General features: G+C 37.2%; 3 protein-coding genes across 3 annotated transcripts; 2 read left to right on the top strand and 1 right to left on the bottom strand.

Moving 5' to 3' along the window:
• The first annotated feature begins 533 nt into the window (after positions 1 to 533).
• LOC104000370 (tryptophan synthase alpha chain) lies at positions 534 to 4,250 on the top strand. Its single transcript, XM_009422394.3, has 9 exons — positions 534 to 822; positions 1,634 to 1,780; positions 1,912 to 1,977; positions 2,494 to 2,602; positions 2,812 to 2,888; positions 3,149 to 3,226; positions 3,420 to 3,497; positions 3,627 to 3,686; positions 3,759 to 4,250. Exons 1-9 carry the CDS (start codon positions 649 to 651, stop codon positions 3,951 to 3,953), a joined length of 984 nt encoding a protein of 327 aa, XP_009420669.2. The 5' UTR covers positions 534 to 648; the 3' UTR covers positions 3,954 to 4,250.
• Positions 4,251 to 8,408: 4,158 nt separating this feature from the next.
• On the top strand, positions 8,409 to 12,073 carry LOC135651314 (tryptophan synthase alpha chain-like). The gene is made up of 9 exons (XM_065171322.1): positions 8,409 to 8,777; positions 9,381 to 9,527; positions 9,679 to 9,744; positions 10,262 to 10,370; positions 10,598 to 10,674; positions 10,940 to 11,017; positions 11,258 to 11,335; positions 11,465 to 11,524; positions 11,597 to 12,073. Exons 1-9 carry the CDS (start codon positions 8,604 to 8,606, stop codon positions 11,843 to 11,845), a joined length of 1,038 nt encoding a protein of 345 aa, XP_065027394.1. The 5' UTR covers positions 8,409 to 8,603; the 3' UTR covers positions 11,846 to 12,073.
• Positions 12,074 to 12,569: 496 nt separating this feature from the next.
• Positions 12,570 to 23,623, bottom strand: LOC104000371 (bZIP transcription factor RISBZ2). The gene is made up of 6 exons (XM_009422396.3): positions 23,034 to 23,623; positions 18,545 to 18,641; positions 17,605 to 17,803; positions 14,845 to 14,920; positions 14,636 to 14,761; positions 12,570 to 13,305 (listed from the first exon to the last, which is right to left on the bottom strand). Exons 1-6 carry the CDS (start codon positions 23,418 to 23,420, stop codon positions 12,889 to 12,891), a joined length of 1,302 nt encoding a protein of 433 aa, XP_009420671.2. The 5' UTR covers positions 23,421 to 23,623; the 3' UTR covers positions 12,570 to 12,888.
• Positions 23,624 to 26,280: the final 2,657 nt, after the last annotated feature.

Genomic DNA, 26,280 nt, shown 5'->3' with positions numbered 1-26,280 from the left:
CTTCCCCTTTACCTCTTTGATTCCCCATCAATATTTTCATTAAATAAAAAGAATTGAATTAAACACTTGATCCAAGTTATTTATATGGCTAAATTTTAATATTTTGATTTAAAGATAATATATTATTAGACTCCGATTCTGAAATTGGTGATTCGGGAGTCCAATTTTTGGAATCAAATGATCAGTTTTAGATCTTATTTAATCAGTTTTGGTTTCAATTTTGATTCGAATTATACGTTTTTTTTAAGAATTGATTAAAAATAAATTAAAATATAAAAAAAATCATATTTTTATTTCTAGGTTTTGATCTTAATGTCATTTGATGTATTTCGGTACATGTGATGAGTCTAATGATATAAGAAATAGATCAAATTATCTATCGCTGTTGCTAGTGCAACATGTCCCGTTGGGTCCTTCAATTATGCGTCCAATAATTGTTTGTTATTTTGGTCTCTTGTAATATATATATATATATATATATATATATATATATATATATGCATTGAGACGCGTCCAACCTCGTCCTTCCTCTATTCACATTGAGCATGTAAATCTCGAGGTGGTCGAGCTCTTTCGAAGCCCTATAAAACGCCATGGATTGCTTGGGGAGAGTTCAGGTGAGCCTTGTGTTCCGACGCTTAAAAGGTCATGGCTTCCGGTACCGTGGCTGCGGCTCCCAACTCCTGCTGCTTCCATGTTTCTTCAGCAAAACCCAGATTCCACTCCATTCTGATGAACCACCCTCCAAAATCTTCTCTTAGGATGAGAGCTCAGGGGCTGGGAATCTCTGAAACCTTCTCCGATTTAAGAAGACAAGGAAGAGTGAGTTCTTGTCTTTCTTGCCTTCGGGTTACGCATCTGCTGCTATCTTTTTCTTGAAGTTTCTTCCTTCAATTTTCTCTTGACTAAGATGATTTAGCTTCGAGTAGAAGTGGCTCAAAGTTCAGTGAACAATTCCTTGTTTCTGTGTAAACTGAGGGGAGACTAAATGAACAGAATTTGCATCTTGGTATATGTTCAACAAGAACTTCTATGATATAACTAGTGATGCAACTTGGTTTGGGTTAATCCATAGCTAGCTCAGTCTAAATAACAATCGGATGCATGCAATATTATGGATATTACTTCATTTTGAGCTGGATGTGTGCTTAGACAACCTGACCTGACCTGAAACTTGCTTAATTCTAATATTCATTCTTCGATGTGACCTAACCTTTTACCGATAGAACTGACCTTGTCCTATGACAAGCAAATGTTATGGAAGAATTGCCCTCCAAAAGGGAAATCTGTAGGAGAATGGAGCAATATATTTAGTAAACATAGAAATAATCAATTATCTAAAAGGTTGTATCTATTGACATCATATGAAGCAGTTGAATCTAGATCGGACAAGGCAACATCTCTATCCATAAGGATATGGAACTATTGAGGCTATATGTATTTCATCATCCTCTATATTTAATTGCCCTCATGGAAGGTTCTGATGTTGACCCTGTCTGAGAGCACATATCAATGCTATTTTGCTGGATAAGCAACAACACTGCTCCTTTTGCCGAAGAAATTATGAACATTACAGAAAAAGCAGCTGTCGATTACTTAATCATCTTTAACAAGATATGTTATCTCTGCTTAGGTTGCATTTATACCATACATCACTGCTGGTGATCCTGATCTATCGACAACAGCAAAAGCCCTGAAGCTACTGGACTGTTGTGGTGCTGATATAATCGAGTTGGGGTTGCCATACAATAATCCTATTTTGGATGGTCCTGTGATACAGGTTCTTGATTTTCTTTTTCTGATTATTTCTTGTATCACTAGTCAATCTTTTCCTAAGAGAGAGAGAGAAAAAAAGAAGAAGCAAGGCTTCTATCTAATAAGATTCATGTTCCTTTTTTTCCCCTTCTGTAGGCATCAAACAAAAGAGCCTTGGCTGGCAAGACAAGCATGGAAGCAGTCATCTCCATGTTAAAGGAGGTAAGACATCCTTAGAGACAGCATCCTACCACTAATGCATAGGTCTGTTGCTTTGTTAGCTCTATCTATAATATATCTTACGACAATCTTAACTTTGAAAAAATCATTGGTTCGGCAACTGATTGTTAGAGTAGAGTTGCATTGGTTTCAACATTAGCACCTTCTGATCTATGAACATCTCAAATACCTGTTAAGAAAACAGCATATTAACAGGTAATCCTTTCGGTACTTAAGCCTCCATTCAATAAAAGAATCTCTCTTGCTTTTGAAAAAAAAGATATGTACTTGGAAAATCTAAAGTTTGTTTCGGTCTTAGTTCCTCGAATTACTTTCGCAACATGTTATTATAAAGTTCAAATGGAGTCAGCAAACAAGCTTGTAGGCAGTTGTCCCTTACTTTTGAATGTCACCATGAGGATGCTCAGTAATATCACATTACAGTTGGGTTGCTCAGTAAGATCATCCCATACTTTTGAAGTTCCAAAAGGAATATAATGTGTGATCAAATTTATGCAGGTAGTTCCACAAATCTCTTGTCCGATTGTAATGTTCTCATATTACAATCTAATACTGGCCCACAGAAGTGAATGGTTCTTGTCTGCATTGGAAGATGCTGGTGTCAAAGGTAATGCATGACTTGTTCAGATGCTCAAGCTTCACTTCTCTCCAACTTCGAAATTTGATTGTTCTACACTTGGAAGATAATATTTCTTCATATTTCTATGAAGAGGACAAAGATTTGTTGTCAGCCAAATGTTCTTACTAGACATTTGCTGTAGAAAGAGAACAATATTTGTCATATGGTAAGAAAAATGTTGAATGTGTACTCTGCAGGGCTTATTGTGCCAGACCTTCCATTTGAAGAGAGCACTGATTTGAAGAGAGAAGCTGCCAAGAAAAACGTTGATATGGTAGGCTTATTCAAGCTAAACTCTTTGTTCCCTCTACTTTATAATTCAGTATATCTTTGAGGTATAAATTACATAGGCATCAGAGGTATTGAAATCAAGGCGCTTCTTTCTTCACATTTCCTGATTCTTCTGTATGTTTAGGATTTATAAATTATGAACAACTTAGTCATATGGTAGTCTTTATAGCCACAATAGATTACTAAGTTTCTCTTTTGGCGAAATTCTGATTTTGTGATCTTTATATCTTCTTACGATCAAAGGTTTTGCTCACTACACCTACTGCCACAAAAAAGAAAATGAAGGCCATTTCTGATGCTTCCGAAGTATTCATATACCTCGTAAGTATTCTTATTTGCAAGTATTTATGCTTTATCTCTTCTATATGCTTGCCATCCAGATTCTCTATATATTCAATCAATTATCCAGAAAAATGTAACTCGATTCAGAGAGAATAATCAAGTTGAACAAAATATAGAATCCGGATAATTCTAATATCTTATGACATGATTTGGCTCCTCCCTGATCATGCAGGCAAGTTCTGCTGGAGTTACTGGTGTAAGAGACACTGTGAATAGACAAGTCCAGTTTCTTCTCAAGGAAATCAAAGAGGTGAGCTCCTTCTCTATCCTCTCTTATGTTTCTTACATGTCCTAATTTTCTACTCCATGATCTTTCTAGGAAGAATCTTCTGCAAATCTAAGCCAGATAACCTGTTTATCTTGTTCCATGTTCTCACAGAAAACTGCAAAGCCTGTTGCGGTTGGCTTTGGCATATCCAAACCAGAGCATGTTAAACAGGTCAGTAACACAATTGATCTTCTCTTGTCAAGCCTTGTTTCTGAGATTAACACCAGCAAAATGCTGCTTCAGCTTTCATTGTGGGGAGCTGATGGTGTTATCGTCGGAAGCGCAATTGTTAAGCTGTTAGGGGAAGCTAATTCCACAGAAGAAGGATTAAAGCATGTAGAATCCTTTGTGGCATCTTTAACAGCAGCACTTCCTCATGGGGATCATGGACTTGGAGAAGAACATGCTTCTTCCTTCATCTTGCAACAGTGGAGATAATTGTGGCAAGTACCGCGATCTGCATCTTCCTCATCTCTGCATAGGCATCACTGAGGACGTCATAAACTAGTCTACATTCACATCCGCTTGTGGTCACTGTAGATTGATGAATGAGTGCTAATATCCAAGTCAAAAGTACAAAATGGTGCTTGTAGGCCTTAAAACAAGAAATTATCTTGTGCAAGTAATGGAGTCTTCTTAGATGTTTATATACTAAATATTTTGGTCTGTTGCATTTTGTTTGATACATACGTGGCCAAAACATGACATACCTGATTTTGATCCAAGTTATTTATATGGCTAAATTTTAATATTTTGATTTTGTGTGCCAAAAACAATATATCAATCCTGATTTTGGAGTTCGTGGATCTGATTTTTAATTTTTAGGAATCGAAATCGAATCACATATAATTTTTATTTGTTGAATATAAAGAGTAGTTAAAAATGTATGTTTTGCAGTGTCAGTTATCACGAGAAATATATATCTTTAACCGATAGTAAAAAAAATTATATTTTTTACCAAAAAATATTAAAATACATATTATATTACTTTTGATTCTAAAATCATATAAAGAAAAGAAAAGAAAAGATGGCTTAATAAGCTACTTAACATATTAACTTTGTTTGACCTAAATTATTGATAAAAATATTTAAGTTAAAATTTATGATAAATCGTACATCATATCTTTATAAGTTAATTTTAGTCTTTTTCTCACTCAAAGCTTAAATCATTTTTCAAATGAGTCATTTTTATTTTTCATTTTTCAAGTGAGTCATATTTTTATTTGTTGAATATTAAGAATAATTAAAAATATCTATTTTGTAATATTTCCAAAGTTATCACGAGAAATAGATATCTTTAATCGATAATAAAAAATATTATATTTTTCACCAAGGAGATATTAAAATACATATTACCATACTTTTGATTCTAAAATCATATAAAGAAAAAAAGATATTGGTATGATAGGGCAATTAACACATATCAACTTTGTTTGACCTAAATCATTATCAAAATATTTAAGCTAAAATTGATGATAATTCATACATCAGACTTTAATCAATGGCTTAATAGTAGTGGTTCTACATACAAGTTATTTGACTTCATCCTTGAATAGCTTTTTCCTACTCAAGCCCTCTCACCATTCCTACTCAAGCTCTCTCACCATACTTAAATATTATGGACTCTAATACCTAATGTTACAATCCGGACCTAATGGATTAACTGACTTATCAATTTGTTTGAATTAAATCATTTGTAAAAATACTTAAGTTAAAATTAATAATGATATATTTATCAAACTCTTATAAATTAATCTTAGTCTTATCAACTTTTGAACTATCAGAATGTTACACATTAGAAAATAAATCAATTAATAGTTAATTGATTGATAAAATTCTTAACTTATCCACATTATTAAAAAAATAGTATGAATAATTTTTTTTACCATACTACACAAACAAAAAAGTTTATAATTGAAATAAAAATAATAAATTATTTATGATAATTAATTAATGTTAAGAGAGAAAATTATCAATGATTATATAATTCTTTATCAAACAGTAGTAATAAGATACTTGATCAAACCAAATAAAAGAAAAAAAAATTAAGATGCAAGTAAAAAATAAAAGTCATATTAAATTTCTCAAGAAGAAAAATATTTAAGAAATCTTAAACTACTCTCTAACTTAAGCTCTTAACACTTATACATCAATCCTATGGATATCATTTATTTATAGGTATAAAATAATAATTTAAATTAAGAGATATTGTTTGAAGTAAGGTGCATGTGCCTTCGGAACCCAATTTTGTCTTTGCAAGTTGAGTCACCTCAATTCCTCCGTCAAATGCTTATATGAGATAAGGTGCATATCCCTCAAAGCTCCCTTTATCTTTAGCACTATGCAGGATGAGCCTGCTCCATCAAAATGAGAGACCCATGGAACGACATGATCCTGCTCTTGCCTCTGTAAGAGTTCATGTCCTTGACCTCTGTCCAAGGAAAGCTTTGTGCCTCCGCTCTTGCCTCTGTAAGAGTTTATATCCTTGACCTCTGTCCAAGGAAAGCTTTGTGCCTCCGCTCTTGCCTCTGTAAGAGTTTATATCCTTGACCTCTGTCCAAGGAAAGCTTTGTGCCTCCGCTCCATATTCCATCTTCTATGCCGACTCACTTCATGTAGCTTGGGTACTTCGTCTAGTTACACTCAAGTTGCTTCGCTCCTCGTTTTGTATTGAGTTGATGGTGGCCCTTGCGCCCACCATTCCACAGGTCAGCCCCCCATTGAGTCCGATATCTATATCGACTCCAAGTATGTCTTCATTTGTGTTGCCTTGGGTCGCTTCCCCACTTGATCTCGCAATGCATTATCTCAAGCAAGATCATGCGACGACTCCTCACCGCTCACTCAGTCCGTTGAACTTTATGAAGTTGTTTTGAAATACTCCTCAATATGTGTGGTTCGTTGCATATGGTTCTCTCTCTCGATAGCCAAGACATATCCCTCCTAGATATCTGTCCCATTGGAGCAAGTTTTCTCTTCTCTTCCTTCTCTTTGGATGTTTTGGATACCACCTTCCCCTTGGACTACTCCGCCTTGCTGAACAAATTATGCATTGTTCTGCCTCCCGCAAACGCACTTGCTAGATTGTGACTCCATATCAATATAGCCACCACTGCACCCCTCAAGACCTAGCAATATGCTGAACTCACTACAAACTTCAACCTTATACAGACATATCCTTCTCATGCTAAAGAGAAAGTTTCAATGCTCCATGGCACCGAGATTCGATTACCTTGGGATGGCCATGAACAATCCATCGTTCGTATACAAACTTTTGCATGAGTACCAAATTCTTCGAGTTAGCAATTCCCTCACCTCTGTGAGCTTTGCACAACTCTTTCGGTTGCTGAACAATATATTCCATCTTACATGGTCTCATCATTTACCAAGCACCTCGCTTGCCTTACGCACCATCAAGTATGGTTGCCAACGTTGAGCCATAGCTCAAATTTAGCCATCCCAACCTTTGTGCATTATACATTTTTCCCAGCTTGTTTGTCCTCGTGGTGCCTCTTGCGTGAAGGGTTGGCCATTTCTCTGAATGATAATATCAAATGTCTGTTCCTCTGAGTAACTTCTTTTTCCTTATATCTCCATGCCTGTTTTCCTCCCAAACGGTTGCGCGTACTGGCTGCCCTCAACGCAGCCCTACTAGATCCCCCACGTTTGCATACCAAGTATTTCTATGAGTGATTGTCCTGCTCTGATATCATCTGTCACAGACTTAGCTGATTTTGCGTAAGTCATACAACACCCTTGCGTGTCCATCCGCAAAGGTCAACTTCCCCGAAATCTTCCATGTACCTTTAGGACATACAAAAGAGAAAATGGGTTAGAGAAAATATCTCACTCGGGATCCACAAGTAAATATTTCAGAAAATACTTCATAACAAATGTAAATTATAAACTATAAACAAACTTTATAAACTCTAAACTGTTGCACAACAAAGGGTTAAAATGGTCAACTACAGATCGAATATCTCTCACAAGTGTCCACATGACACAACCTTTATTTATAAGCCTAAAACGGCCACCAAACTCAACTAAAATGAGCCGGTTAACCCTTCGACCATCCCTCTACATATTGTGCAAAGCATGAACATACCAAAAGACACCGACATACATAAATATTTCATCACTGACATACATAAATATTTCATCAAACATCCTGTTAAGAAGTTTGTACGTGACAGTTCGTTCAATTGATACATCGAACAATTATTCATTATCTTCACGGATGATAGTCAATCCAATAACATGTGATTCTCATCTAATCTAATAGTGTATTTATCAATAATCACTATAAAAATCAAAACAAAAATAAACACATCCATCAAAATATTTATTTTCAAAATAATCTCAAACGATTAATCAAAGGTACTTCGACCCCTTTTTTTAAACGGATAAACTATGATACTATTTCGGTTCCGATTTTAACTCGGTTCGAATTTAGTTTTAATTCGATTCGGACCGCCCCATCTCGCGATATAACCTTATGAAAGAAACACCAGCATTCCTAGCAAATCACATGATACTTATGGATTCGCAGGGACGGATGCATCATCTTCTGCTGCTATCAGACGGTCAAAATGGATTGAGAACAGTCTGACGGTTTCACATTGCCAGGAACATAACCACAAAAAGGAAAAAAACACACGTTTCACGTTGCAAAACACAAATGGTCCCCACATCTATACACATGCATCTGAATCTATATCGTAAATATAAGTGGCCAAAATAGGATTCAAAGATAAAAATTTTTATCAAATAAAATTTTAAATTCTTACAAATAGTATCTAGCACACTTGGCTTTGAGCTTCCGTACATCCAACAAAAGAACGGTCACCACATGCCAAAATCCGTCGGTGGGTGTAAAACGATGTGCTTCTTATCGTCCGTCTTTTTCACCTCGTACATCGGAGAACTTCATCGGCAGTTTGCATTGAGACGCGTCCAACCTCGTCCTTCCTCTGTTCACATTGAGCATGTGAATCTCGAGGTGGTCGAGCTCTTTCGAAGCCCTATAAAACGCCATGGATTGCTTGGGGAGAGTTCAGGTGAGCCTTGTGTTCCGACGCTTAAAAGGTCATGGCTTCCGGTACCGTGGCTGTGGCTCCCAACTCCTGCTGCTTCCATGTCTCCTCAGCAAAACCCAGATTCCACTCCATTCTGATGAACCACCCTGCAAAATCTTCTCTTAGGATGAGAGCTCAGGGGCTGGGAATCTCCGAAACCTTCTCCGATTTAAGAAGACAAGGAAGAGTGAGCTCTTGTCTTTCTTGCCTTCGGGTTACGCATCTGCTGCTATCTTTTTCTTTTTAAGTTTCTTCCTTCGATTTTCTCTTAACTAAGATGATTTAGCTTCAAAAGGGAAGAATTGCAAGGTGAAATCCGTAGAATTGCCCTCCAAAAGGGAAATCTGTAGGAGAATGGAGCAATATATTTAGTAAACATAGTTATCTAAAAGGTTGTATCTATTGACATCATATGAAGCAGGTGAATCTAGATAGGGCAAGGCAACATCTCTATCCATAAGGACATGGAACTAACGAGGCTACATGTAATTCATCATCATCATCTATATTTAATTGCCCTCATGGCAGGTTCTGAAGTTGACCCTCTCTGAGGGCTGTATAGGAATACAAGTTGTATTAGGCCACTAAGTAATGCCACCATTATTATGTCCATGCATGGGAGGATGATACGATCTGCAACACGAACCCAAGAAAAGGGTGCACATATCAATGCTATTTAGCTGGATAAGCAACAGCACTGCTCCTTTTGCTGAAGAAATTATGAACATTACAGAAAAAGCAGCTGTCGATTACTTAATCATCTTTAACAAGATATGTTATCTCTGCTTAGGTTGCATTTATACCATACATCACTGCTGGTGATCCTGATCTATCGACAACCGCAAAAGCCCTGAAGCTACTGGACTGTTGTGGTGCTGATATAATCGAGTTGGGGTTGCCATACAATAATCCTATTTTGGATGGTCCTGTGATACAGGTTCTTGATTTTTTTCTTTTCTGATTATTTCTTGTATCACCAGTCAATCTATATTTGCCACTGATTTTTTCCTAAGAGAGAGAGAGAAAAAAAGAAGAAACAAGGCTTCTATCTAATAAGATTCATGTTCCTTTTTTTTCCCCTTCTGTAGGCATCAAACAAAAGAGCCTTGGCTGGCAAGACAAACATGGAAGCAGTCATCTCCATGTTAAAGGAGGTAAGACATCCTTAGAGACAGCATCCTACCACTAATGCATAGGTCTGTTGCTTTGTTAGCTCTATCTATAATATATCTTACGACAATCTTAACTTTGAAAAAATCATTGGTTCGGCAACTGATTGTTAGAGTAGAGTTGCATTGGTTTCAACATTAGCACCTTCTGATCTATGAACATCTCAAATACCTGTTAAGAAAACAGCATATTAACAGGTAATCCTTTCGGTACTTAAGCCTCCATTCAATAAAAGAATCTCTCTTGCTTTTGAAAAAAAAGATATGTACTTGGAAAATCTAAAGTTTGTTTCGGTCTTAGTTCCTCGAATTACTCTGACAAGTAAGTTATTATAAAGTTCAAATGGAGTCAGCAAACAAGCTTGTAGGCAGTTGTCCCTTACTTTTGAATGTCACCATGAGGATGCTCAGTAATATCACATTACAGTTGGGTTGCTCAGTAAGATCATCCCATACTTTTGAAGTTCCAAAAGGAATATAATGTGTGATCAAATTTATGCAGGTAGTTCCACAAATCTCTTGTCCGATTGTAATGTTCTCATATTACAATCTAATAATGGCCCGCAGAAGTGAATGGTTCTTGTCTGCATTAGAAGATGCTGGTGTCAAAGGTAATGCATGACTTGTTCAGATGCTCAAGCTTCACTTCTTTCCAACTTCAAAATATACCTGACATATGAAATTTGATTGTTCTACACTTGGATGATAATATTTCTTCATATTTTTATGAAGAGGACAAAGATTTGTTGTTAGCCAAATGTTCTTACTAGACATTTGCTGTAGGAAGAGAACAATATTTGTTATATGGTAAGAAAAATGTTGAATGTGTACTCTGCAGGGCTTATTGTGCCAGACCTTCCATTTGAAGAGAGTGCTGATTTGAAGAGAGAAGCTGCCAAGAAAAACGTTGATATGGTAGGCTTATTCAAGCTAGGCTCTTTGTTCCCTCTACTTCATAGTTTAGTATTTCTTTGATGTATAAATTACATAGGCATCAGAGTTATTGAAATCAAGGAACTTCTTTCTTCACATTTCTTTGATTCTTCTGTATGTTTAGGATTTATAAATTGTGATCTAACTTAGTCATATGGTGGTAGTCTTTATAGCCACAATAGATTACTAAGTTTCTCCTTTGGCGAAATTCTGATTTTGTGATCTTTATATCTTCTTACGATCAAAGGTTTTGCTCACTACACCTACTACCACAAAGAAGAAAATGAAGGCCATTTCTGATGCTTCAGAAGGATTCATATACCTAGTAAGTATTCTTATTTGCAAGTGTTTATGTAATATATGACATTTCGTCGTCGGTAATGAGTCAATCATTTCTGATGCTTTATCTCTTCTATATGCTTGCCATCCAGATTCTCTATATACTCAATCAATTACCCAGAAAAATGTAACTCGATTTAGAGAGAATACTCAAGTTGAACAAAATATAGAATCCGGATAATTCTAATATCTTATTACATGATTTGGCTCCTCCCTGATCACGCAGGTAAGTTCTGCTGGAGTTACTGGTGTAAGAGACAATGTGAACAGACAAGTCCAGTTTCTTCTCAAGGAAATCAAAGAGGTGGGCTCCTTCTCTATCCTCTCTTATGTTTCTTACATGTCCTAATTATCTACTCCATGATCTTTTTAGGAAGAAACTTGTGCAAATCTAAGCCAGATAACCTGTTTATCTTGTTCCATGTTCTCACAGAAAACTGCAAAGCCTGTTGCGGTTGGCTTTGGCATATCAAAACCAGAGCATGTTAAACAGGTCAGTAACACAATTGATCTGCTCTTGTCAAGCCTTGTTTCTGAGATTAACACCAGCAAAATGCTGCTTCAGCTTTCATTGTGGGGAGCTGATGGTGTTATCATCGGAAGCGCAATTGTTAAGCTGTTAGGGGAAGCTAATTCCACAGAAGATGGATTAAAGCATGTGGAATCCTTTGTGGCATCTTTAACAGCAGCACTTCCTCGCGGGGATCAGGGACTTGGAGAAGAACATGCTTCTTCCTTCATCTTGCAACAGAGGAGAAAATTGTGGCAAGTACCGCGATCTGCATCTTCCTCATCTCTGCATCAGCATCACTGAGGACGTCAGAAACTAGTCTACATTCCCATCCGCTTGTGGTCGCTGTAGATTGTTGAATGCGTGCTGATATCCAAGTCAAAAGTACAAAATGGTGCTTGTGGACCATAAAACAAGAAATTATCTTGTGCAAGCAATGGAGTCTTCTTAGATGTTGATATGCTAAATATTTTGGTCTTCTGCATTTTGTTTGATACGTATGTGGCCAAAATAACATGCCTGTTTCATGCTCGGTGTTCCTTGTGGTTTATGGACTCATTTCAACGTTTCACCATCAGCAAAAATAGAATCATATCAGAACCATAGTCATATGTCTCCTCAAAATGCACCTTCCAAATAGGAATAGTATATAAGTTGCCACCCATCCTGATAACAAAATAGTATCATCATGAATGTCACCAATAAATAAATAAATAAATTGCCAAGACCTTCAACTGAGGATAGAGCCACTTGATTTCTGCTTGTCACTTGCAATAAATTTGGATGATGCAGTCTAAAATGCTCAAAAATCAATGACTAGATAATTGTAAGTCAATTGAATAAGCAGTCGTGATTAGAACCGATGAACAAAATGTTTGGAGAATATTAATATGAAACTCTCAGATAGGCCACACTACAATTTACAAACAACAGGTGAATGTGAAAGACTGGTCCATTTGAACTGTCATACAACTTTGTTTCCCACCTTGGAGCAAAAGAGAAAGCCCACTAATTAGTTCCACAATAATTGGAGAATGTAGCTTTACTTTTTCCTTGTAACAAACTGGATTCATCACTTACTACAAATTGGAGTAAAACCAATACATAAATGGAAGTAAATTCTAGCTATCGTCCCAGTCACTTGTGTCAATCTCACTGTGATACCCAAGACTTGCGATCTTAGCTAAATAATGTATATAAAACAAATGATTGACTTAATGAACAAATATCAATAAGAAAAGTCAAAGGCACTGTGACATGAGCTGCAGAATCCAAAACAAGAAGACAAAGTCCCTGAATGAACACGAGTCAATAACACCAGCCCAACGTCAGTTCCAGTTTTTCTCTTATGCCCGGTTCTGCTTGTTGTTGACAGAGGAATCGGGATCCCATGTAGAATCCCACAGTGCAGAAATGCAAGAGTTTTGTCCACCCCCACAGATCTTTTTCTGAAGGTGCTCAAGGCTGGCGACTCGTTGCATCGAGGCTGTTCTTCCCATCTTTCCTCCAGCTACAGCACCATGGACAACATCAACTGGGGTAGCCGAAGCAATCTCTGGAACTGGAAGGCAGGGGTTCATCCTCCTGTCATGTGTCTGTGCCTGGAAAAAATGTTCCTTGTCATCATGGATTGGAACAGAAGCATCAGATGCATCAGATGGGCTCCCAGAGAAGGGTATGCTGTGTGCTGACATGTCGGATATGGTTGGGTTCAAAGGATTTATGCCAGTTAACCTCTTTACACTGTCCTCTGCCATCTTCACCTGAATATATGAACAAGATCAGAAGCATTAACTTGATCATGTTTTAATATCAGAGCATGCCAAGATCTGTCATTTATCAAGAAAGTCTAAGGAACTAATTGTGATGTCTTTCCAATGAGAGCAACTGATACCTCTTCAATTGTTCATTGCTTAATAAATTGCACAAAAAGGCTTTTAATTGATTTGTTCCCACAAAAAACGAAAAAGAAACAGAAACAGAATGATAACCACACCATCCAGGTGCTTTGAAGCAGTATCTATACAGGGTCACAAAATATTACTAGGTTTATGATAACCAGAAAAGGTGATCAGTAATCATCAGTTGAAGCTTGTGCTTAGGTAGAAACAATGGTTGAACAATTTGCAAGACATTGCTTCACAAGCACTGCCAGTTGTGTGAGAACGAAAAACATTCTCCTTCACAGCATTTTCCCATCTTATCTTTCCAAGTGAAATGTGTCTTCCAAGTGTGATACAATTATTACCTACTGAAAAGATTGGTGGGAAACATTACAGATCAACATTCTATATGAACAGAGGCTTTCTGACTTATGTCCATTATACCCCTACTGTCAGTCTTCACAACCAAACAAGCTATACATTTAAACTAGTGAGTTGAGGGGTGGTTCAGAAGGCGGATGGATTACCAAGTCATCTTTCCTAGACTGTTCATGTGCAGTTAACCCATTCAGTGGGAAATATCAAGTATTTGCTTTGGCTCCTCTTGATAAGATCATCCCATTTGTTCCAAGCAATGTTAACCAATTATTGTTTCTCATCACAAGAAATGAAAAATGTTTTCTTGCAAAATTAAAAATACCTGAATAACAAGACCGAGAACATGAAGAATATCCAATAGCAATTAATGGCACCAAAAGGAGGAAAGCAAAGGCTTCTGGAGGAGCTTTGAAAATCAGTTGACAAATATTACGTTTATGTTATTAATCCAAAGAAACGTGCTCAGATGTACAGGGAATTATGTACATCTACGGCAATTATGTACAGGGAAGAAAGCATAACATATGAGGGGCACCTCAGTTGTTACTTTGTAGCAACTTATTCTCCTCATTAGAAAGTCTTCTCACAGTACTATGTTGCTTTTGCTTACACTCTATCAGACTCCAGCAAATTGACTTTCTCATTGCATAGAATCTCATAAAAGGCTGCATAACTTTCCCTCAAGAGTGTGAAAGATTGCATAATTATCTTAGAGCAGGTACCACAAGACGCATATTATCGATGCATATGCAGTTTAAAACAAAGCAACCATGAAAGAATACTTGCAAATTCTAGAGGAAGATGATACATTAGCGAGTGAGAGATCTATTACCTTAGCTCTTAAAGTCTCCACATTTGCTTTCAGTACCCTATTGTCGACAGCAGCTTCATTGTACTTCTGATCGATATCAGCAAGTCGCTTTAACAGTGAAGAGTTCTCAACCCTTAACTGTGCAACCTATTCCAAATTATGTCAAAAAAAGCCTTAAAGGACTCCATTGCCATCTAAAAATAAAAGGAAAACGATCAACAAGAGGATACCTGTGCTTCAAGCTCACTCAAATGTGCTTGCTTTCTCCTTCTCGAGCGTCTTGCTGATTCTCGGTTTGAGATCATCCTGAGAATGAGAAAGAAAAATGAGCAGCAGAAAGACCAGATGGGTAGGGCCTTTACAGCATATAGTTGATCCAACAACCCTAGAATTTATCTGTCTTCCAGTTAAACAAAATGTGGAACAGATTGCATGGAGATAATCCCACAACCTATGAATTCCAAAATAAAAACAGTACCAAATAAGTGCAAAAAGGAATATTTTTGAACAAACATGAAGACAAAATAGCAAAATTGCATCTCATTTCAGAAGGAAAAAAGCGTTTGGGTTTAAACATTAGCTTTCCTCAACATGGTACAGTGGCCAAGTATGATTCAAACACTTCTCTACAAACAATAATATTTAATAAAAGAATAGTCAATTACATCTGGAAAATTCAGTGTTCATTTATAAGATTCGATACACTATGTTTGAAGAGATATATATATATATATATATATATATATATATATATATATATATAAAAGATATGACAGAGAATTAATGGAATTTCACACAGATAACCTTAAATGTTGATGCCTATGAAACATGGATATGGATATGGACAACGATATGACATGATACGGATAGCCGACAAGCCTTAAAAAATTAAGATGCAATGGACACAACAGTTAACACATCAGCTTTCTCTAATATATGTTATAATCTATAGTTTGTAATGTATCTAAATAATCTACAATAACCTTATAAGTAATTTATGAGAAGCACACCAAGCATTTACATAAATGGAAAACATTCACGGAAGTACCAAAAACATATAAAGCATCAAGACAGAAGTCAAGCTACCTACATATTGCAAATATTCAATATGACATGAATTCTTATAAAAATAACATGTGTATGTATACAATTAATATTCACAAATAAATGTAGATGGTTTAGAATCTTTAGATGTCCTAGTGTGTTTCGAAATATCTCTCACACATTTAAAAGCAAAGTTTAACATACCAAAGCGTATCACTCGGTACGAGCAATATGAACTGATCCGATAGAGAACCGGAATGAGCAGTACATCAATACACCCTAGTGTATCATGTGTCGGTATGCTCGGTACAACTCAGTACGTACCATACCGATAGCTGGTCGATACACTAGTACGAACCGATAATGCGAACCATGTTTAAAAGTATCCAACAAGTTTACCAAATAATGACTTCCATTAAGCATTTGAAATCTGTGTTCCTTCCGTTGCATGCAAAGTGGAATAATCTCAAAAAAGTTTTTCAATCAGAACCATAATCAGCTAGTCATGAATTTCTAAAGTTCCACTTTCTTTATGATAGAAGTAACAGAAGAAGACAGCAATATCATGAAAATGATGTCCAAGTAACTCGGTATGACAAGGAAAAACTTCAATTCTGCCGGCTGATCGCACTAGTGATTATATGAGAAGATTCAAGGAAACAAACAGAAAAAAAAAAAGATATTTTTCCGAAAGGTTGCAGCCGAACTTAGATAAGTTGATGAAGCCAAAGAAAATCATATCAGAAAATCAGATATGATCTCAAGAACATGCTAGAGAGAGAACAGAGGATAGAGAGTGTCTAACAAAACTGCTCTCTTTCTAGGTTCTATTGCTATTCAGAGAATCCAACACAGTGGTCTCCATAAAAGAACTGCTTAAATGGTTTAAATAACACAAACAACAGCACCTAGCAAGCCTCTGATTATCAATTATCATACAGTTCAAAGATAATTGAAGTCTCGAGGTATTTTATCTTTGGTTTTATATATTCTTTGTTATCTTTATAGTATTATTTAGATAATAAGCTAGAAATCTTATAACATCTTTGTTTAGTGAGAAGAAGTTGCTTAGTTATCATAGAAAAATTTATTTGAAGGGAGTTCTGTCTGTAAAATTTAACAAGACATTATCTGCAAGTTCCAGTTCCGACAAATTATCCTAGAACAGACTGGTGGTCTATAAAGAGGGATCAATGTGGCAAATGCATACTACAAAATAATTTAATGGTGACTTCCTGAAATATATCCTATGTTGTCTTTCCTGAGATTTTCATCTGTGTTTCTTATTTTACTGCACTATATTTTCTTTCTCTTTTTTCTTTTCTGCTTTTATGTTGTGGAGTTGCAATAATTTGGTTGTACATCAATCATGTCAAACAAAGAAAATAAAATCATTAGTCTGATCATGAAACATCTTCATGATTGAAGCCTACCATGTTACTCAATGTTGCCTTGGAGGTGTTTGGGTACATGAATAAATAATCAATGAAAAATAATTTACCTATTGACAAAAACAAGTGTAAACAATTCTCTGCCCACAAATAGCCAAAATAAAAAACACTAAGTTGACAAATTTAATATGAACTCAACGTTTCAAAGGGAGACTTTTTAACTGTATGACTAATGTATGTAAAACTAGCATCACTTTGGCAACCAAGGAGCATTAGATATATGGGCTTATGCACCGGTTGCAAGTTCTCAATGCCACATGAATCCTTTCCAGCTCAGTCATATCACGTCAAGTCCCTTTAACTATGTCAGCCTAAACACACCGGAAGCTTGTTGCCCTTTAGGCTTATGCCTCTCCTCTTATAACTTACAGGTCTGAGACAACCCAATTAATACAGTTGTATAATGAAAACCAAGTTTCAGAACACTGACGGTTTACTATCTAAATAGCAACATATAATAGGAGTGTTGACTGAACTATAATGCTTTCATTTTACCTCCTTAAACGTTTGACATCAGCAGGGTCCATATTTTCCCTAGTTTCTGCTTCCCCATCAGCTTCATCTTCATCCGAGTACTCTATTGAGGATCCACTAGTTGCTGGCCTCCCTTGAACACCTGAATTCTGCATAACAGGTAAAGCTGGAAATCCACTTGTTGCACCACCTGCCTTATCTTGCACCTTGGAACCATTTCCTAATCATGCAACAGTAAATGCAAAAGTAGCAAACAAGGCATCCCAAGTCACATGATGGAGCTATGCAACCAATATGGCCGATATATTTGGTAAGACAACAATTGTCCTTTTAGAGTGCAATCGTATCTCACATGTAAACATGTCTACTTAACAGATAATAGAACTGAAAAGAAAAAAAGAACAATGTCAGAGATGGAGTTATTATTCATCGTATCCAATTTAAAATTCCAAACTTTTTGTATTAAGATATCAATTTCATAACTAACCACATTAGTCACATGAATTATAGAATGTGCAATTGCAAACAAAAAGAAGGTATTAGGTAATTTCTGCTACTCCAGCCCTCTGTTGGTTCAGATACGAATACACTTAAAACAATACAGAAGCCATCTGATTACTTCTCTACTCCATCCCTCCATTAGTCTGATAAACTAAGACTTCAAAGCATCTTCTAAAATTCTTCATATAGGTCAATGAATTATCATGACAAGGATTACTTTCTAGATAATTATACTATTTATAAAATTAACCCAAGGAACCTGCAAGATGTTATACATGAGAATTATATGATTTTATTGCTCTACTGGTGCTTCTATTAGTCAGCTTTTATAGCAATTTCTTGCATATTATCATTAAGCACAACTCAAGAAAATTTTAACTTCAAAGACATATAACATGATAATATTTGTAACAATTGCATATCCTAAACAATCTAAAAGCAACAGTTACATACAGCATACCTTTCCCAGGTGCTTGAGATCCCTGCTGTGAAGCATCCGAAGCAGGTGAACTGGTGTCAGCTATAGAAGCAGACTCTTGAGGATTTACACTAGAACCCTATAAAATTGAGAAAATTAGTTTAAAAAAAGAAAATTATATGAATATTTAAATTTCATTGAGATACAAATCTGTAGCTGAATTTTTTTTCCAAATGAATATAACAGGAAAGATACTTAGACAACAGACAGTACTTCAAACAATATTTGCAAAATAAAAACCAACCTATATCAGCAAAAATTGGAGCATTAAAAAAAGGTGGTTTTGATGAGACATCTGAAGGCCAACAGGAACCAAAGACCAGTGATTGCTGTACCACATGAAACAGTATGGTACGGGCGGTATGTACCGGTTTGGGTGTGAACCGATAACGGACCACTCCCATTTCAGACAGTCTGATTAAAATAATAATAAAAAATCAAAATGTGGTGGGCCTCAGTCCATTTCAGCATTAAAAGGAAAAAAAATTAGGGCTCGTGTTTCACGCAGACCACTCCCATTTCAGACGGTCTGATTAAAATAGTAAAAAAAATCAAAATATGGTGGCCCCAGTCTATTTCAACATAAAAAAAGATAAAAAATTATGGCTCACAAATGCAAGCCCACTTCTAACATACGATGCCACTTTGCCACTGCGATGCTGCAACGGTGCTGCCTCTTCACCGCTGTGATGACGCCTCTTTGCCGCTGCCACTTCTGCTTCGATGCTGTTACTGCTTCCCAGGTACACTGCCACTACAACACTTCTCCTCTTCTTCTTCCTTCTTCCTTTCTCCTTTCTCTTCTGTTTCTCCACTGCCCCTTCTCTTCACTCTCTTTTTCTTTCTCATCAAAACACCAGTATGCACCAACATACTGTATACCAATGCACTAGTACAAACCGGCATGTACCATTCCAATAGATTGCCGAAACGGGTCTGATACCCAAAAAGGCAAACCTTGCCAAAGACAACTACATGACCAAACAATTGAGGAAGAAAAGAGGAGATAAGTACTCTTGCACGATTGTAGCTTTCTATGTTTGTAAGAACCTCAATTGGCCGTACTATTATCGTAAATTCTATGGAAAATATTTAAGTAGTAATCATTTCTAGCAGCATCAAGGTAAGTCACAATAAGCGGCTGTCCCTAGCTTCGCTGATTGAAACTAGGCTCATGGTTTGATTTTAGTAGTTTTGATTATAGTTTCAGCATGGTCCTAGGAGTTTCAACTTCAGCAGTTTGAGTATAGTTCAAAACTTTTGTGGGTGTTAACTTTTTGATGAATCAAGATCAGTGATTTAAAAAGCGCTAGGCACCAAAAGGCGTCAAGGTTCAAAAATGCCCGAGGCACTAGGCGCTCGCCCGAGCAAAGCGAAGCGTTAAAATATAAAAATATATAATAAAATTAATAAATATAATTATTTAAATAAAAAATATGCTATTAAATTAAGAAAATCGAGTACAAAATCACAATACATAAATAAATCATAATAGTATTTTTTTAATTTTTTAAATAAAAAATACTATTAAATAAATAAAAATTAATAGTAATAAAATCAAAATAATATATTATTAATCTAATAAATAAAAATACTATTATTAGTATACAGTTAGCAGTATACTGTTAATATACTGTTAACAGTATAGTGAGAAGACCGAGGCTGCTGAGGCAACGACAGCGATAGTAGGCGACAACCGTAGCTGCAGCGGGAGTGGCGAGTGACAACAGGAGCGGCGACAGCAACAACGAGCGACGACAGCAGCGATTGTAGCAACAGCAAGTAGCGACAGTAGCGATGATCAGCGACAGTGGCAGCAAAGAGCAGCGACAGCGGAGAAGAAATCTCGGCGGCAAAATCGCGAGTGTTAAGGTTGGGGAAGTCAGGGAAATCGCGAGAGGGAGCTTGATATCGGTGATTTAGTTGGTTCGATTGGACCAACTAAAACCCCGTGAGACCAACCAGACCTAAAAATATGATTCGGTCGCCTGGTTTAACCCAGGCACTCGCTTGAAGCGCTCGACGCCTGGGCTCGGGCAAGTGCTTGGACATGAAGCGAGGTGCTCGGGCCTCGCCTCGCCTCGCCTTGCCCGAGCGCCTAGGCGAGCGCCCGACCGCCTATTGAAATCACTGATCAAGATGAGAGAAAAACAAAAAATTGAAAGTAAAAAGAAACTTTTCTAAAATTCAGAATATAGTTCCACTGAATTTTGGTTGAACTATTAAAAGTTGACATATTTTACATCATGTATAGGTTTGGGCATTGTAACATTTACAGAAACAAAAGGTGATACAGGTAAACATTAGAGAAAATGGGAAGCAATGAAGAAGCCAACAAGAAAGAACTTAAAAGAACCTAGAATGGAGCATCAACTCCATGGTGGGCTTTGGTTCAATTTCTCAAGCAAGTGCCTTATGACATCAATGAGATTTGTCATCAAGCCATCACAAACTCGGGCTTATCTGCTCTACTTTATTCTTCGGGATGAACCCTAATAGGCACCTTGAGGAAAGGAATGACCTTCACTTTTGTGAAGTCCTCTCTAACTCTCTAAGTAATTTGAAACTAAATACGCTCGCATCAAAATTATAAGGTGAAGAGTCATAGGTCTATTAAACCTACATGGACTATCATCTGATGATGTCCATCACTAGACCATCACCAGTGCAAACACTCTCACTCACAAGGAACTATCCTCTATGGATTATCACTAAAAATGCTTAAATATCTAATCAATGTGGTACTAAATGTGGTTTTATCAAAGTCCCTCAATAAGGGCATGACAAGCCTCACGAACTCACATGAGCCACCATCTTAAGAGGTCCATCACCAAGTCATTGCCGACTTGGGCTGAGTGGAGCACAAGGTTGTATCCATTTTGAGGTGGATCCTGCATGGTTTTTCTCTTCCACTATGATCCCTGAAAGGTGCCTCGGAGAGAGTAGTCTTTACCTCTTTACAGGACCTTGATTCTCCCACTCTCAAAGATGTGGGAATAGATGTGATCTCATCAACAAATAAGATGTGGAACTAGATTTGACCTCGCCAATTTTCACACTCTCAAAAAATTTGAGGAAGAAATAAGTTTGCCCAGACTCAGAAAAGGTACTGGCTTGTAAGGGTTGAACATTAGTTAATGGCGAAATGTTTCAGATCTGAAATTCAAAAATAAGTGGTGATTAAATCTTTAACAAAAAGCTGCAATGAAAGATTTAATATGACTAGGATTTGACAAACCTAGGAAAATCATGAACAGAAGAAAATTGGGGTAAGTGTACAAAAGCTAGTAAAAAAGGGATATTTTTGTTACAACTTAGGGTACCATATCCACCTTGGAGGAAACATACTAATTGTTTATTATGATATTTTTCAGGCCTACATTCTCTTCATAGTGATAAAAAGTCATATAAAATATTTTTTTTAAAGGAATAGAAAGAAAATGGGTTCTCTGATTTTATTCTCTTCTCCAAGCATGCCCGAATGGAAACAATCCGTCAGGGCTTCTTTCAGTGGTCCAGGTTTTCTCCCATTCCCAATGCATCTTAATTACAAATACCCTATTGCATTTTTCATGACATCTTATTAGAGGCAGATTGTTCATTCTTGCAAAGAACCTTTAAGTCAACAATTACCGATCATGTATGCCTGAGTTCTAATTGGATATCACCTTTTATAAGATTTGTTTGCCTTTCCCTATGTGATGATTCATCTCATTTGTGATGAAATCTCAGCCATTACAACCTTATCCCTTTGAATAGAATGATGCTATTGTGCTGCTAAGAAACCATTATAAAATATATAAAAGAGATGCCAAGCTAAGTACTTATGCTTAGCCAAAACACATATGATCCCATCCAAAATCCTCAAGAGACACAGTTGAGCATTCTTTGATTGATTCCCAATATATAACCAAAAGGGGCCCAAATCTATATAAACTGAGGATTCTTATACAGAAACCTCACGGGACAGTCCAAAAGGAATACAAATCAAGTTTCACATTAAATGCTTAAGAAACTAGATCAAAAGTAATTAAAATTCTGAGACCTTCAAATTTCTATTCTCACTCATATCATTTCAAATTGATTTATAATTGTTCTTTTTATTTCAAAAAAATCATGAAATTTTGACTTTTACAAAGCTCACAATCTCCCATCGTATACAGCTGTTATTACCAAGTTGAGGACTAGACCACAAGGACGAAATGGCACTTAAGTCTCATTTTAACTTCAAATGTTTGCTAGGAAAGAACTAAGAAAAAAGAGAGGGCTTTACTGCGAATCAAGAGGGCAATATAGTCACAGAAAAATGATTTATGAAGATAAACAAGAATAGGAACAAGTTCCACCAACAGAAAGAGCCAACCTTAAGCACGCATCTTATTTCCATTAAGTTATAATTTTGATCCCCCCTCGAGGGAAAAAAATTAAACAAGTCAAGCATTTAAGATATCAAACAGGGCATGGCGTGTACCCGCGACATGGCGACGGCGGCGCAGTACATATCCAGTTTCTGCTTTAGCATCGCGGCGTAAGCCACGGGATCGACCCCGGCCGGCGGCGGATCGGACGGTAGGACGGTGGTGGTGGTAGCGTTCCCCTCGACCTTCGCCGCCGTCGTCTCGCTCGCCCCCGCTCTTCCCCCGTCCTCCCTCACATCGCCACCACTATCAGGGTTAGGGTTGGGGTTGGGATTGGGAAGGCCAGGGGCGGCGACCTTCTCCTCCGCCACCTCCAGGAACTTCTCGAAGTACCACTCCGAGGCGCTCCGATTCATCCCACCGCCTCCGTTCGCAGCCGGCAGATCCGTGCCGGGCCAGAAAGGATCAGGAATCTCCTCCACGGAGAAGACCCTCTCCATGATCTTCCACTCTTACCTTTTCCACAATATCGTTATATTACCTTACACGGAAATCTCAAAAGAGTTAATTACAGAAATCAAAGACACAGGATCAGAAGGAGGAGGAGGAGGAGGAGGAAGGAGAGGAGACAGATAGAGACGAAGAAAGAAGGAAAATGCTTCAGGTTTCTTCCTTCCCTCTTCTCTTTTCGGTCAAAAACTAAGCCGCTCGTGGTCGTTTTGATATATTAAGAGACGGCGAAGATGTTCTAATTAATTATTTATTTATTTATTTATGTATATAGAAAAACATAACATATTTGCCCTTACAATTCTAGCAAACCAATATGTCCGTTTTTACTAAGATTTTTAATATATATGTATATATATATATATTAAACATAACATTTAGCTTCCTTCGTGCGCCTCTTCAGGGTGTGATCAGCTGTCTCGATTAAGGCGGGGAACAGCGAAGATCCCTCACAGAGCACAACGGGTCCCACCACCGTGAAACATCTTCCTCCTTGAGGCCGCTGCTTATGCGGGAGTAATCTTATTCCCTGTTGGATTGAGACAGGGGATGTCTCCTGCAACGATGGGGATTTATGGCAATATTCTTTGACACTTGCGGCGATAGAAATTTTTCACTTTGTCTCTGTGCATGTGATACACATCCTTATACTTTTCCGAGATTAAGCTAAATGTGCACATTTAGGATTAGGAAGCTCGTCATTTTCAAATTTGAATGGCATGTACTGAACTGAATTGACTCATTAATTTATTTTTTTTTAATAAATAACGAAATTATAATTTAAATCTAAAATCCTACGAAATTATTAAGATTTTTACTAACCATCGATAGAACTAATTACTATATGATGCAAAATATTTAAGTTTAAATTAATTAAAGTATTTTCATCTAATTCTTTAAATATAATAGCAATTCATTAGTTTAGGAGGGTGAACATGAAAATATCACTGGTTTTGGAGGGTTTATATGTGCCAATTTAATCACACTATCCAATATATGAACAATCATGAAACACAATGACAAATACTCATTTGGGTTCCTCGAAAATAATTGAATTTTGTATTTATTCTTCTAAATTAAGGTTGATTTATATATTTTTTATAATATTTAAAACCTGCATATTTGTATCAGTATGCTTAATTATATTCCTTTTAAAAATATTAGAGATACTCTATATACTTATGTATATGTTTATTTAAAATAAATATAGTCATAATTATCTGAATTTTCATGATGAATATTAATGAAAGGGATGTATTTTAAAGATAGCCACATATGTTCAATCGAAATTTATAAGGGTGCATAGAAAGGATGTATATGTGAAAACTCTAATTGGATAAGGATGGAATTTTTGTGATGATAGATATTTCCTTTATGTTATATACACACATTTATATATATTATAAATGACTGATTTTATGAGATTGCGTACGGGGCACTTAAAGGCAAAATGGTCCCACCACTAAATCCAATTTGAAGATGACACGTGAGGGACAAGAGAGGCCCCACATTCTCTCTCTCTCACACCATCTCACTGGAGAACCGGAGGGAGAACGAATGACTGCGCCGGTGAGTGTTCCCACGTGTAAATCGTGCACTCTGCCAAAGTCTTTCTCGGAGAATCGTTGATTGCGGGTTTGAATCACTCTGTAACTTTACATGTGTTTATTTCATCGTGTAATTTGAGATGATATGATATGATTATTTGTTTCTATTTAAGTTCATTGGTACGTGACAAGACGACCTAACGAGAACATGTGGAACGAAGGGTAACAGATATGGATACGGATGTGGGGCTCAGTAGAAGCCAAGTTGGGTGAGATGAAAACTATGCGTGTGGATAGGTGAGGTGAGGTTAGCATCATGACTACCCTACCATCATGGCCCCGTCATCATTCCACATGCATAATGATTAGGATGCAAAGTTTGTTGCCAATGTTTTATCATGGCTTTGGAATGACGAATAATGGTGTATGTATGTATATATGATATAGGGAATTAATTGTACAGTTCCTATGTGATATATGGGTTGAATGTTATCATGATCCAAGGGAGGGGTGGGTGGGTCACGGTGGGCCCACCGATGAAACATTCAAAGGGTGTCGTGGCATCATAGCGTGGGACCAACACTTGTGGAGCCAAGTGATGGAGGCTCTGATAGGTGACATCATTCTCGATATCCTTTCACGGGTGATTCATTCGTCCAACGAGGATAGTGCCAGTTGGCTAGATTCGATATGTCCCAGCACGAATCTTAAAGCGATATTGGACCGTGCACGACTCTCGAAGCGAGGTGGACGTGGAATGCCGCTCACCGTGACGGATACAAGGAGAAGAGAGGGGAAGACGGGTCATGGGAAGAGGGAAGGAGAGGGATCGAGATGTCATCGTTGGGGGCATCGGGTGGGTGGCTGTTGGAGCTTGGCAAGTTCGCGGCGTACCTGACAGTCCCCGCGGCCGTCACCTTCGCCATCGCCACAGACTCGAAAACCACCCTCTACAAGCTCATGGGCTTCGTACGCTCTTTTTTCCTTCTCCTTCCTCCTCTTACTTCATCGTTCCAATTTGAATTGTTTATGATATAGTCGTAAACTGATTAAGCTCACGGACCTCGGAATCCCCCTCTCCCTCTCGACGCTTGGTCCTTCGTAGCAACCCGTACAATCATAAAGAAGGGTTTTGCTTTCGACTTTGTTAGGGTTTTAAATCAAAGAGACGTTTTAGATTTCGAGAGAAGGAAAAGAAAGACACTTTTTTTAGAACCAAGCAGAAATGGGAAAGAAGAGGTATAGGGTGTGAGGGATTTGGACTCAAGCAGGTTCCTTAACGCGCACCTTAATCGCTGAATCC

Source organism: Musa acuminata, chromosome BXJ3-10, assembly GCF_036884655.1.
Source record: "Musa acuminata AAA Group cultivar baxijiao chromosome BXJ3-10, Cavendish_Baxijiao_AAA, whole genome shotgun sequence".
In the NCBI taxonomy this organism is placed as follows: Eukaryota; Viridiplantae; Streptophyta; class Magnoliopsida; order Zingiberales; family Musaceae; genus Musa; species Musa acuminata.
This window is presented reverse-complemented; position numbering and strand designations above follow the sequence as displayed.